Source organism: Schistocerca nitens, chromosome 9 (genome assembly GCF_023898315.1).
Source record: "Schistocerca nitens isolate TAMUIC-IGC-003100 chromosome 9, iqSchNite1.1, whole genome shotgun sequence".
Lineage (NCBI taxonomy): Eukaryota > Metazoa > Arthropoda > Insecta > Orthoptera > Acrididae > Schistocerca > Schistocerca nitens.
In genome coordinates this window covers 386453462-386468690 of record NC_064622.1, presented here as the reverse complement: position 1 = coordinate 386468690, position 15229 = coordinate 386453462, and the positions used below count along the sequence as shown (strand labels likewise).

The 15229-nt window shown below is 37.1% G+C and overlaps 1 protein-coding gene across 1 annotated transcript; it reads right to left on the bottom strand.

Annotated features, from left to right (window-relative positions):
* Positions 1-3672: 3672 nt before the first annotated feature.
* LOC126203705 (endoplasmic reticulum resident protein 29) lies at positions 3673-11481 on the bottom strand. The gene is made up of 2 exons (XM_049938074.1): positions 11312-11481; positions 3673-4895 (listed from the first exon to the last, which is right to left on the bottom strand). Exons 1-2 carry the CDS (start codon positions 11411-11413, stop codon positions 4266-4268), a joined length of 732 nt encoding a protein of 243 aa, XP_049794031.1. The 5' UTR covers positions 11414-11481; the 3' UTR covers positions 3673-4265.
* Positions 11482-15229: the final 3748 nt, after the last annotated feature.

Sequence of the window (15229 nt, the reverse complement as noted above, 5' to 3'; positions counted from 1 at the left end):
AAATGGCTGAATCCCTGATTCCAGAAATTTAAAAATTTACTTTCCTGTAAAATGGAAAATCTAGAAAAAATTACCACTGTGGGTAGGAAAAATGTAGCTCTGCAAATGAAGGGAGAAACACAAAGCTCCAGCAATGCTGGTAGTATCACTGGGCTAATAATGCTACTCCAATAATGTGCCAAGTATTGTTAATAATCAGAAGGCAAAGTATAGTAGTTATGCTGCCAGTGTTGCTTCAATTGGACCTTACTTTGTGAGTAAAAGCAAAACTTCGAAGGAAAAAAAAGTGGGCTCCAAAACATTTTGAATCAATGATACTTGGGTTATTTTAAACACTGTTTTAGATATTGCTGTAACGGGCGTCAATTTTTAGATTGTTCATGTTGATGAAACTTCTAACTGGATGACACATTAATTAGGTCAAACAGCTAAGTTTAACAGACTTTGCTCTTTGGTAGTTTATACCAGGATCAGAACAACAAAGTGAATGACAGTCATTACTCGTCTAAATGAGTCCACAATCGTGTTCAGTATGTTATTCATAAACGTCCACTGTAATTCAATGAAAGTGCATAATTCACGATGACTGGTTTTGGCTTTCTACTGTCATCAGATTATTAGTAGTCCGATATAAGAATCAATGTCAAATAGTCTGTACACACAGGTACATAAAATACACAATAGTCATTTGTGTATGTCATTACCATAGCTTCAGCCAGTCAGAGAATGAGTGTGGTCACATCTGTTCTGTTCCCTGTTCTCAATTCCTCTCCCTCAAATTTCACTTGCAGACAATGCTGACAGGTGGTAACATAAATGATTCATTTTCATGTGGCATGTTTATTTTACATGTTGCAAAAATGCAGAGAGTAGTGATAAATCTATTACATCCTATTAAGCAAACAATACTACACCTAAACTAAGGATATGTAAATGTGTCAAGAATGGAAATGTAGAATCTGCTGCTGCAGCCATAATGTATGCACTTGGCCAAGATGAAATATTGCCATCTTCTATGCTCAACTGTCAGTCACATATGGTTGACCTTTAGTAATCTCCCACACTGACACCTTAATATTTTTTGTATATTTATACTCAGCATTGTCTATTCTGATGTAGCATTAATGGGAAGATATTTATTACATACTCAAGAATGCAGTTTGTACCCACAGTCATATTAAGCAACTCGGCATTTAAATATTCGGTCGCAATAAAGCATTGCAGAATCTATGGTTACCACACAGAGATCTCAGGTAGAAAGCTGTGGGTGCACAAGGCCACAGATCCTGTCCATTAACAAATCATCCAGGTACTGCACTTTTGTCATACACAATAAATACAACTCTCTAATTCCAAAAAGCACTGCCTTGTTACAAAATACCTAGTAGACCTTTTAATACTTCAACACATTACTTTATTAAGGGTATCACTTTCTGAAATGTGATCCTTTCCCCAATGCCCTTCACCTTCTGTTGCCCTTCTTACATCATTATAAAACAGGACACTGCCAGTCCATTATCCATAGCATATGATTATTCCTGCTTTAAGTCACATGTATGCACCCACATAACTTTTGTGAGCTCCACCTGTGATAAACCCATCAAAAGCAGAGCAACATGTAAAATTATGCATGTTTTCACTCCATTTTTGCATAGGAGTCACAACCATTAAAATGGATGAGTACATGAACTTGCACAAATAAGAATCTGCTTTGGTGATACCCAGTATCAAGTTGTTGAACATGCTTTCACATGATTCAAATTGGAGTATCTGCTTCACTAAAAGGCCAACTGAATCCTCACTTTCCTCCCAATTCTTAGTATTATACTTCTCACTTTGTTGTCTCATCTCTGGAGTGAAAGTCCTCTAGAGGTGGGTGCTTCTAAACATGAGTGAATGACCTGCCCCTTCTTACTGAGCTTCCCTAGTTTAATCATCTTACCTTGCTAAGGATGAAGGTAAGTTCCAAAATGATAAATTTTTGTGCTTTTTTGTCTATTGGTAGCCTTGAAACTTCACCCTTTTGAGGATAAGTGCTGGGTAGCCATTCTGTTTCTTATAATTCTGTGTGTTCATTTTTATTTAGTGTGCTATCTAATGATCTATGAGGAATTCATTAATTAACCCATAACAAATTAGTTTGACACAAATAAGAGGTGATCTCCATGATAGAACTAATTTTAGTTTGTTGCTGTGGCTCCACTGTTGGAGTTAGCTGTGGGACAAATGAAGCACTAACCTAGAATTTTATTGAATGTCAGTGTATTTACTTTGATTGCATCGTAATACTGGATTATTATTATTATATTTTTTTTCATACTTCCTGAGAGTGCTAAAAGCAATGTGTTAAGGGTATATGAAGTTTGTCAAAATTCTCCATTTCATTTAAAAGTCTGTCAAATGTATGGACATGTAAGCCAAAAACTGTATGCAGGCAGAGCACATTATTATAATGCAGACGATAGTAGATTAAAAAGTGTAAATTTTAATTATACTGTAGGGAAGTCATTATAGAGGCAGATGTTTGTTTCTGTGGAAGTTCTGCTGCTTGTGGGGAAGCTCTTGCCTCAGATTACCTTAAAAAAATTTATGTATATGGAATGTTAATTATTTAATTATCATATTACTTCCTCTATATAATAGAGGGAAACATTCCACGTGGGAAAAATATATCTAAAACAAAGATTGTGTGACTTACCAAACGAAAGTGCTGGCAGGTCGATAGACACACAAACAAACACAAACATACACACAAAATTCAAGCTTTCGCAACAAACGGTTGCTTCATCAGGAAAGAGAGGGAAAGACGAAAGGATGTGGGTTGGAGAGGGTAAGGAGTCATTCCAATCCTGGGAGCGGAAAGACTTACCTTAGGGGGAAAAAAGGACACACACACACACACACACACACGCGCGCGCGCGCGCAGACATTTGTAAAGGCAAAGAGTCTGCTTGTGTCTGTATGCAGGGAGGGGAAGTTCCAATATCTTCAAATTTTCAGTGAGTTAACAAAACAGTAGTGAATTTTTGTGTGCATAGTACATTGTCAAGTATGGTGATTATGTGCTGGAAGAAGATCCTAGTAACTGAGGATCAGACTTGGAATACTAAGCCACATACAGGTTACAACTGCATCTGCCAGTAAATTCTTAGCAAAAAAATCGCATTTTTGCATGTAGACCACTTGAAGAAAGTGTATAAAAACCATGGAACAGTTACTTATTAATTTACATCTGTCTCCAGTTATATTGATGTTACTTTTTAACTACATTTTTGACCTAGAGTTGACTGTCGGCTGTTGCTCACCATAGTTGAGACAGCGTAAGCTGATGTCTGACAGCTCGCAGCAGTGTCGCTGGCTTTTAATTGCCAAGTGCTAAGGGCTACAAGTGAAACCAGTTGGTGCTTGCAGAGTTGTAATACCACCGTGGTGTTTCCATAGAGATGTTTACAAAATCACATTACATTACTCGTTGAGGTAGCCCCCCTAAGCTGCGGTACCCAGCCCACTGTAACTGTCGGGGATCAACTTACGCCAACTCCGTTATAACATCAGACTCACTCGTACTTCATGTAAGAGTCCCCCTACCTTCACCGCACAGAATTCAATACAGGAGAACACCTGAAAATTACAAATGGGTTCATTCTACTTCTATGAAAAATGGAAACCAAACACGTGTTTAAATCCATTGTATTTAAAAAATACAAACTGCAACAAAAACAACAAACAGCCAATTTGCACATATTAGACAGCAAATACACATGTCCTTAAAAACAAAAGCACAACCATTCCATCTTTGTAGGAGTCTGCTACACATAACAGTAATGGAAAGATACAGAGTAGGCAAAAACACATTCAAATCGGGCCATAATTAAAAGGAAATGTGTAATGTGTTTTATGGCTTTAAAGAAACATGAAAAGGTGAGACATCATCTTCCGTATTGCACCAAAATTACCTACTAGTATTTACCTTTTAGTTTATGCTATGAGTAGCTTATACAACATAATTTTCTGAACACAATTTGTATCAATAAAAGGCAATGATTTAAAAGTATGGTAATTTTATAGAACTTTTTAAAATTTAATTACACCACTGAGCAAGTAACATTTCTGAAGAGTGGTACCATGTTTACACAAAATTTTATCACTACTGTCATACATACAAGTCACTCAACCAAACTATTCACACTCTTGTTTTGTTGTGCTGGAATGTTTGCCTTATCTCAGTCTTTCTGCTGATAGCTGATATCCGAACAAATAGGATATTATAGTTCATCGTGTGTGAATGACTGCAAGATATTAAGTCGATGTTGCATTTCCTCTTTCTTTTCTTTACTCAGCTTGCCTTTTGCCAAATTTTGCACTCTCTTCATTTCGTTGGGAATGAACTCGTCCCCTTTCTCCAGGGCTTTTCGCATCATTTTGACGTAGGTTTCTGCTTTTTGTTGATCTACCTTACCTTTTGTCTTATCCCACTCATCTTCTGCTTCTCTCAAAATTGTTTTCTTTGCTTCTTTATCATTTGTTTCTGAAAATTTTCCTGCTAGTTTGTCAAAAGTTTCCAGACATCCAGGTAATCCTATATGGATTCCTGAATATTTGCGGATGAATTTCTTTATATTGTCTGCAGTGAAATCTGTGTCTGTGAAAGTAACTGGCTCTTCCTTCCCCTGCAGAAATAATTTCACAACTGGAAAATCATCTTTGGTGACTTTGAAACGTTCAGCAAGATCAGAGTTTTCTTTTTCACCATAGTCCTTTACACCAACTTCACCAATAAGCAGGTCAGGAATGTCATGGGTAGCATGGGAGACTTTTGCAAATTCTTCATGCTTTTCACCATAAGGGTATGCAACATCAAATTTTATCACTGATGCTTTAAACCTCGAAATAATCTGGAGAAAAAATGAAAATCTGTCAGTTACATAAAACAATTACAGGTCAATTATATCAAAATAGCCAAAATTGAGCCATTGACAATTATGATAACAAAATTTTGCAACTGTCCTAAATAACACAAGCTTTTACCTTTTAGTCAATATGAAACTAAAAGAGAGAAGGAACATAGTGCCCGTTAAGACATACTAAATTATATGCCCTCAAGGATGCACATGACAAAAAATTTTTAAGCTTCTAAACACCTGAACATACTTCACTAATGACCTAGCTGAATCATTTAGAAATATTTCTTAAAAAGTCTCAATTCTTTGAATAATATAATAAATACACCCTGTGATGTTTTAACATGGACACTGTTATTGATGTACAAGACTTACACTACTTAGCCATTTGTGTCAACAACTGAGTACCTATGACAAAGCAGAAGAGAAAGATGTGGTAACACACTGCAGTTTCTGGTAAGTATTCAAATCACAGCAACATACAGAGTAACTCAGATGCCTTTTTCTGGTTATAATTTTGACAATCTTATGAGAAACTATAGTAAGTCTATGAGTCATTCCATGTCAAATCATGCAGGCCATGTCACCCATCATCTCAAATTTTCATGAAACCTTGTACATTTTCTTATACTTCCAAGAACTTGTGCAAAATCCTTTTGCTCTAAGGCAAACTTTTTTTACATCTAATTTTAAATGTGGTGATATTTTGATAAGTGGGCTCTGCAAGAATGTCAATGCAAGATGTTACTTATCTATATAATGCCCATAACTCAGGTCTTTACGAAGCTTTTACTTTGGAAATTTTTTTTTTCATAAGTTAAGAGAGGCATATATTTAAAACATGTAATTATTTAAGCAGTAAAGTTACAAAGAACAATACAAAAAAATTTAATGTGTTACTTTCCAACTTCCAGAAAAGAACACACACATTGAAAATACCTGTATAACATTTCTTGAACCTGGTGGGAACTTATTATTGGTCTTAAATCATTCCCAAGAGAGCACACAATGTGATAAAATAAAATGATTAATGGGTTTTTACGAATGGACACACACATAAATTTGAAATCAATACTTTGCGTTGTGATGGGGGAAAAAAATTAGTTCTAGGTATGATCATCCATACATGACGCCCACTGCTTCAGATTTTCACAAAACTTTTTCTACTTGTTACTTTTTGCATGGCAATAGTGAATGCAAAATTTCTCCACATACTTCATGTAGTTTGAGGGGGGGAAAAAATGGAAATTTTTTTACAAATGCAAATGCTGCAACTTGAGTTTGTCATTTGGATTGCATTACTCCAGGCAAAAATAATAACAACAACAATAAATATCTTGTTTTCAACACATCACTCTCATATTTTCCTAGATCAGAGAAGGGATGTATCTTTATTGGAAAAAAGATTAGTAACTATTAGCTGGTTGGTTTGGGGTATAAAGGGACCAAACTATGGGGTCATCAGTCCCTTTTTTCTCATGTAAACGAGGCTCAAGTTAAAACAATTCCCAAAAGGAGTAGAGGAAAGGAAAAGGGCAGAAAACTAACAGGAAACCACACAGAAAGAGGAAACTAATCAAGCTACCCAAATGGGGAAAACATACACTAAAGTTAAAAGTAGTGGGAGGTAGCAAAATAATATAGCAGATAGCCAAGGCTGGCTAATTACAAGAACAAAAAAAGAATTAACCAGCCACTCTGTAACACACTAAAATCTCCACCCTAAAAGAGAAGTCACAATTGACAGAGACAACAAGAACGTCAATACAAACAGCAAAGGGAAGCCATAAGAAAGGTGCAGTCATGGACCCTCACGCATGGCTTTTCAGTTTTTTGCAGCCAAGATTTACATCATGAACTTTTGTCGTCGTCATTATTTTCCACCCCCATCCAGGTCTTTACCTCGATGACCAACTACTTGACGTATTGGAGACTTACCGCTTTTTGGGACTGATCATCGACACCCACTTAACTTGGGTTCCCCATCTTAGCCTGCTTAAGGAAAAGTGCTGGTGGCATCTTAATATTATTCGATGCCTCAGCCACACTGACTGGGATGCTGATCACCATACACCGCTGCAGCTGTACAAAGCCCTCATACAGTCTTGTAGAGACTCGAATGGCTCAGCATCACCTTCCGTGCTGCAGCTGCTAGACCCTATCCACCGTTGTGGAGCTCAGCTTGCAATGGGAGCTTCCCAAATGAGCCCAGTGAACAGCCTCCTCGTGAAAGCTGACATTCCCCCATTGCAGCTCCGGTGGAAACTACTGCTTGCAAATTATACTGCCCACGTTCATAGTTCACCTCACCATCGTAATTACCATCTCCTTTTTCCTAACACGGCGATCCATCTCTCGCAACGGTGGCCCAGAACAGGATATCCCCTTGCAGTCCATGTCCGGTCACTTCTTACTGAACTGTTCTTCACTTATGGTAATATAGAAAATCGAATTAAGCTGTTGTGGTCCAAACAATGATTATTAAATATCTAAAACACTGACAGCTGATACAACATTTTTTTTTATCGAAACCGTTTTTTAATATATGACACCACTGTCCAGAAGAGCACTGAAATCAGAGTACGTAAACTTTCAGGAAGGCTGCCTCATGAAAGTACAGAACCAAAAGTTATAAATTTAACTGAAACATTTTCATTACACAGGTTAACTTTATTTAGGATGTCAAATCTTTAACAAACTATTCTAGCCACAACAATGTTAATTAAAAATGTACACGTTTAGCAGTGAAGATCACTGAAACTATCTATGAAACTTCTTAAGAACAACTCTGTTTTTAATCCACTATGACAAATTATATTGTGTTAACCTAATATTTTCTTAATTAAAGTAATACTTTCTTCCTAATGATGTTGATCTGGGTGCACCAATATTACATCAAATGTTTTCCAAAGACAAAGTCTTCCTTCTCAGGATAAAAAAAGGACACTGCTGGTCCAAGTGGGCGGAGAAAACAGTTTGACGTCTCCTTCATCACAGACATTTCTGACAAAGGCAAAGTACAGCTGATGCAAAAGAATTTTGTTGAGGACGAGTGCATGTCAATTGTGGGGCATTTTCAATTAATGAAAGAAAATCAAGGAAGGCTTTCCAGAAGAAGTTACTCTTCCAATCTCCACAGGATCACATGTTGAAAATCTCTTCTTGAGGTTTGTGCATATGAAATCCTACACCAACTTTCAGTAAGTGGTGAAAACAACATATGTCAATATTAGCTTTGCAGAAATCGTGGAAACCAGATGCAGTTGTTATTTGTGAATCATCTGCTAATTGAAGACTAGCTCTTCTCCATATACATTTTATAATTCCTCCTAAACCATCACACACACATTTACTGTGGATAGTGGCAAATAAAAGAATGCTCAGCATCAATTTTTGTGCTCACACATTTTTAAAGCTTTTTCTATTCATATATTGAGCAGCACATCTATCACTGATATAATGCACTTTATTCACTTGTCAGTAATGCTCCACCAGGCACTTGAACATTTCTTTCTGGCCAGCATTTACATATTCTACATCATGTTCCATATCAGTACTTATAAAGCAGTGGTTCACAATTACCTATTTACTTTCTTCATTTACCACATTACCACACGCAGGATGGTTCGTAGAGCTGCTGCTTGTTATTATAGTATATTCATCATTTTTGCAGAAATAAGTGACAATCTTCACCATTTCATAAGCAATAACTTCCCCCTTTTCGGTTTAGGAATTGATAAAATACCCATTTCTGTTTACAGTTTCCTTACTTGTCAAACCATGTGCTCACCAACATTGAATTCTGACATTATCTTTTCTGTTGACCAAGAGGGTGGAGCTAAAATTAAAATCTGAATTTTTTCGGGTATTCTTATGCTAGTCACTTTTTCTTCCATTAACAATATCATGGCATCAAAATGTTTGGCTTTCTCAACAATTTCATCATCAAATTTTTCTCCTCTACAGTCAGAATCTACTACTGCCATTTTATGCCCTACACACTTTTCTTTCCAAAACATGCTTCCTTTTTCTAGCTTCTTATGCCATGTGTAGCCTTGTGATTTGGATGGAGTGAAGCTTTAAGGGAGAGCACCCCCAAATCATGTGAGGTTCTATTTGCACCCTCAATACTTCGACATTTTGTTTGTACTGATTCGTGAAATGTCTCTGCACCACTTTCATTTCTACCAGTGACATCAGTTTTCTGTTCACAAAACTTATAACATGTGCACATGTTCTGGCCTAGTTTTACATAGATTCTTTTAGCACAATGTCTTAGACAAAGACAAACAAACTGACCTCAAAGATTTTTAACTGTTTGTCTGCATATTTTGAAGAATCAACAAGTTCTTTGATGACTTTCAAAAACTTTCGGATATCACTATCTGTGATGTCCACATATAGTAGCACTTTCTTGATCTTGTGGAAAACTTATACTGAACCGCAGCAAAATCTCATTAGTCTTCTCTCAGCTCTTATATTTTTGGTAGTTTTTACTAAGGTATAGGGTGTCAAATGACATGGCGGTTTTAAGCAATTTTCCAACAGTGCATGAATTCAAATTTTCCACTGCAATTAACTGAGCACTAATTCACCTATAACATACTTTATACAAGTGAAATGACATGGCCAGCACCACAAACAGATATGATCTGTCTCACAGAAAGACAAACAGCAACTGAAGCCAAATAGACTAATTGTTGCATGCCACTTATTTTCAACAATGAATTTCAGCAATTGTTGCATTGTTTTCATGCCTATAAAGGTTTCAAAGAAGCTACTGCTGTCTAAGAACACTTTTTTACCACTGTGAGCAGGTGACTGGCTGAAGATATAAATTATATATATTATAGTCTTCAGTCACTGAATAAGTCAAATGAAAGGAAATAAATTTTCACACATAAAGTTAACCTTCCTGCCTAGAATGAGTTATACTTAAATTTGCTAATTTGGTACCATTGCATCTGAGGTAACGGAAAAGTGAGTGGGTGAACTTACTTAAAATGACACTTTTCCATCAAAGCAAAAGGTATTTTGATTTCAGATGTGTGTATCAAGTAGTAGAAGGCCCGAATTTTTTTATTGGAAAGCTTACAATCTAAGGGATTATTTTAGACCAAAATAAGGTTCCCAGTAGGTTGAAGACATGTGATACAGGCATTTTTCCACATCCTCGCAATTTTCCTGAAATCGAAAACTGACATACATTAACATTTCTTAAAAATGTACTTTGTAACTTTACTGCATCAATAAAATGAAATGATCGTATGGCATTTATTGGCCTATCTGTTAACTATATGCCTAACATAACTTTGAAAAAATTCCAAATCAAAAGCATCGCCAACACCTGAGCTATGGGAATTTATGTAGATAAGTACCATTTTGCATTGACATTATTGGGGAGCCCAGTAATCAGAATATCACTACATTTAAAATTCGACACAAAATAAAGATGCAGTCTGGGACTAAAAATACTTTGCAGAAGATCCTATGTTATAAGTATAAGCAAATGCACAAAGTTTTGCGAAAATCTGAGATAGAGGGTTACAAATACTTTAATTATTGCGTGATTTGACGTGAAATTACCCCTGTCACTGTCTCCTTAAACGAATTTTTTTCCTGGATGTTTTCAGTTTTGCTGCAAAGTAGATTCCATTTTGGAGCGCAATACATCAATGACTAACTTCTGTAATGTGTCACAGTTGAGGGCAAAAATGGAATTGTGAAGTTCGTTAAAATGTGAAAATATCCTGTTACATTAATAAAAGCTCAATAATCTTTAAATTTTCACTTTTCGTCCACTCTATCCAGTGAAACGTGCGCTCATATTCCAACAGATCGTGAGGTTACAGTCTCTAAGGTTAACAAGTTGCACTTCGTTTTTGCAATTTCTAGCCGTATTTCCGAAGGTACTTCTCTGCACTCCGGAAACATCTAGTATTCCGCAAGTCAGCAAATACATACAAAAGCTTTTGTACCACATTAAAGAAACTGCAATTTTGTAACTTCCTTTCGTCTTATTCTTTGTAACATTAGCTGTCAATGGCCTTTATTTTTTTTTTCACCGCTGTAGTGTGGTCATTAGCCTTTTACAGAAATAACACAAAAGAAATACTTAAGACTTGTTGGATACATGGGTAATAAAAGTGGTGGGTATCCACGAATTTTGTTTCCGTCATCGCAGAACAACAGAGTGTTACACAGTTTCATAGAAGTTGATATAGTAATCTCTGTATAGTATACTGTTGAACTGTACTACATAACGTTAGTTCAATTTCAAATTGAAACGCTTAGTTTCGTAAAGAAATTAACAGTTTAATCCTCAAGAATTTAACACCGGTTACTTTCGTTATTGATCATGTGCCACATAAAATTACCGTACATCATACTACATAACTAAGTGTACTTACTTTGTCAAATGAATAGGAGTCTAAAGGCACACATCCTTTACAGTTTATAACTTCGGCGGACAAGGAATTGCAGAAAAGAAACACCAGAACCAACGCCAACATCTTCCCTCCTGTCTAAACAACAATACAACTACTTCGCCGCCTCCATATCAAACCTTTTCGCCTACAGACACGTCAGTTGAAACAAACAGGGTAGCCAACACAAATCAACAATATAATAAGAAGTCTCGAAATCACATAGTTTCAAGCTCATACGAAGAGAATCTGAAACAGATTTATTGCCTATGACTGAAATTGTGTCAATGACAATTTCGGTGTTTTTACGTCTGTCCCCATTAGTTACTCGGCGCAGCTAACATATATAATCACCAGAAAACGCAAAACAAAAAAGTTAAAAAAATGCAGACAGCGAGGTAAGTGCGGCAAAGTCAGTCGCCTACAAATTCTTAGTACAACTGAATGTGTTGGTGTATTTCATACAAATGTGTATTTCATTTACTGCAAAAGAGCACACTGTACCTGTAGCAGTAAATATTAATATCTTGTATACTGTTCTTCATTTTGTCATGATTGATACCGCGCTGTTTGAGGTCGAACAATAAAATAAAATTATATAATGTGGGAATCTCTAAAATGCAGGAAACAAAGATGTTCAGATGGCGAATGTCATAATTTCCATGATTTCCATACTAGTTGGGTATAGAACTCAGGCATCTGAGCAGAGGTCAACTGCAGCCCCACAGATTCCTGTCATATACCATGTTATAATTGGCCAAAAAATTTGTCACCTTGTATGTGACTAAGGGTTATTTCAAGTCATGAACCTTACGTCATTTATTGTAACAGTTCTGAAACAGAGAGCTGTCAGATAAGAACAATATTGCAATGCTTACAAGCTGTCCACATACTCAAAATAATTCCGTCGTGAACAAAAGTCACGAATTCGTAATCCGTAAAATTGTTTTATTTGTGCATATGGTAGCAAAAATTTTGTGCTCCAGGAATACTTTGATAGTTTATATCATTACTGTACTGAAGGAAAGTGATGAACTTTTGCAGCACTTTTAATAAGGTCCAGTATCTGTCAACATGAACATGTACCCATGAAAACTCCATATCAGTATTTTACATCTTGTTGGGAGAAACACATCGTTACATTTGTAAAACATGTCTCTGTGACACTGAGTGGCAACAAATGCTGGTACACAAAGCATTATTTGAGATACAAGTATGCAAAAATGTATCCCCCTTTCCCAAGTTTTTTCATCAGAAGTGGCAAGTCTGAAAAAGCAATGTCAGGATTGTTAAAAATCCATCTGTTTTGTTCACTACACTTGTCTTTATGTTATACAGTAAGCTACATGTAATTAAATGTTGTCTAATATAGTACCTTTGAGTGTATAGGAGGTTATTTGCAGCGAATGACAGAAGTTAACTACACCATTATGTTTAAAGCGGAGTTTTTTATTATTAAAAATGCTGAAAAACTAAGCTGCCATAGTCAGAGAAACTAGACAATAAAAGAAATCCGGATCGGATAAATATTACATTCAGAAGACAAAACTCATGGAATACCTCCTAATATACTGTTGGACCGCCTTTTGCCCAGTGTACTGCAGCTGCTCGATGTTGCATGGACTCAACAAGTCGTTAAAAGTCCCCTGCAGAAATACTGAACTGTGCTGTCTCTATAGCCATTCATAATAGGGAAGGTGGTTCTGGTGCAGGATTTTGTGCATGAACTGATCTCTCGATTATTTACCATAAATGCTTGATAGGATTCATGTTGGGTGATTCCATGCACAAATCATTCGCTCGAATCGTCGAATGTTCTTCAAACTTCCTGTGGACAATGGCGCATTTTCATCCATAAAAATTCCATCGTTGTTCGTAAACATGAAGTCCATAAGTGGCTGCTAATCGTCTCCAAGTAGCTGATCATACCATTTCCTGCCAGTGATCGGTTCAGTTAGAGCAGAGGACCCAGTCCATTCCATGCAAACACAACTCACACCTTCATGGAGCCACGACCAACTTGCACGGTGCCTTGTTGACAATTTGGGTCCATGGCTTCATGGAGTCTGCAGCAAACTCGAACCCTACCACCCGCCATACCCAATGAAATCAGGATTCATCTGACCAGGCCACAATTTTCCAGATGTCTAGGGCCCAATCAATATGGTCACAAGCCCAGGAGAGGCACTGCAGGCGATGTCGTGATGTTAGCAAAGGCACTCTATTCGGTCGTCTGCTGCCATAGCCCATTAACGTCACGTTTCGCCACACTGTCCTATAGGATATTTCCGTCGTACATCCCACATTGATTTCTGCAGGTATTTCACACAGTGTCGCTTGCCTGTTTGCACAGGTAACTCTACGCAAACGCCTCTACTTTTGGTTGTTGAGTGAATCCGAATTAGACTATCACATGCACCTAGCTCGAACTACTTTTCCGAAATTCCTGGCATGCAACCATAGTGATGTTGAAAACGTTTTCACATGGATCGCCTGGGTACAAATGACAGCTCTGCCAATGCACTGTCCTTTTATGTCTAGTGTACCTGATAGTACCACTATCTGTATAAGTGCATATCTATATCCCATGACTTTTGCCACCTCATTGTACATAGTTGTTGTTGGTTTTCGAAATTTGAGGAAGAACAAGAGATATATTTTGAAAGCTAACATTCATCACTTTCATTATGATTGCGATCCTGTCAGACTTGTTCTTTCATATGGCTGCCATAGGAAATGAGATTAAATTTGCAGCATGTTGGAAAATTTGGATTACATTCGTATAAGGGGCAATCATAAAGTTTCCATTCAAGGGCATTGCTGCAGCATATATGTTACATAGTGCGATTCTGATGTGAGTACATAAGCACTGACATGTAGGCCAGGAATTAGTGTGGCATTAGTGTCTTTGAGATGTGCATGCGGGAAATGTGAGAATGTGAACTATGACGATATTATTACCAAATGTGTCCAAACATGACCAATGTATTGTTGTTCTTCTCTTGGCTGCGAAGAGAAAAACACTGGTAAACATCCATCAGAGAATGAAGAATGTGTATGGGGGAGAATGTCTGTGAAAATCACCATTGTGGAATGGTGTGACACAGGGTGCTGCTGCTTCATGATATTGCATGTCCCTTGTAGCAAATGCTGCAACGCAGAAGCTACACTAACTCAAGTGGGAGGCACTTGAACACCCAACCTGAAGTTCTGATCGCTCCCCATGTGATTATCACACCTTTGGTCCCTCAAAAAAGGCCTTGAAGGGTCAACGATCCCTCTTGCACTGCAGCAGGTAGTTGCGGACCTCCACGCAGCTAGACATGGTGTTTTATCTGCTTTTGCCTCATTGGTATACATGGTCTGGATTGTGTGGCCTTTGAACGGAAACTTTTTGATTGGCCCTTATAAATGCCTTTTTGATCGGCTCTTATACATGCGGAAGTGCTACTGCACAGTGATGAAGGCTGAGAAACTGCGCAATATTAAAAGAACTGAAGTCTTTTGTGAGCATTTTGAATTTATTTTAAAATCCGGTTAAATGCAAGTAGGCCTCATGCACAGAGGGTTCCATATAAATTTAATCATATGTGAAGATAGTGCATCATCCTGGGAGTAGGCAGTTTGAACGATTTTTGCCTGTTCTCGATGCAACACTGACAAGATATCAGTCCTTGGAAATCTAAGACGTTCGAGAATAACAAAAAGTAATATATTTTCCAGTGATATAGTAGCAGATTTGCAATTTTCTGATTTTTTCTTTTATTTGTGCTGTGAATCCTTGCTTCTTGTCGTATTTCATGGTTCTAGGTCAATGGTAAGTACCCTATAGGTTTTGACGTGTTTGTCAGTATCAAAATATGTGACATAAATGCCAATATCTTTACAACGAGATGGTTTAGA

Bases quoted from the DNA above. Each gene is read 5' to 3' on its own strand.
- LOC126203705 (XM_049938074.1), bottom strand. From the start codon at position 11,413: ATGTTGGCGTTGGTTCTGGTGTTTCTTTTCTGCAATTCCTTGTCCGCC. The intron at 4,896-11,311 runs GTAAGTACACTT...TTTTTTCTCCAG, and splicing joins ACTCCTATTCATTTGACAAA to ATTATTTCGAGGTTTAAAGC.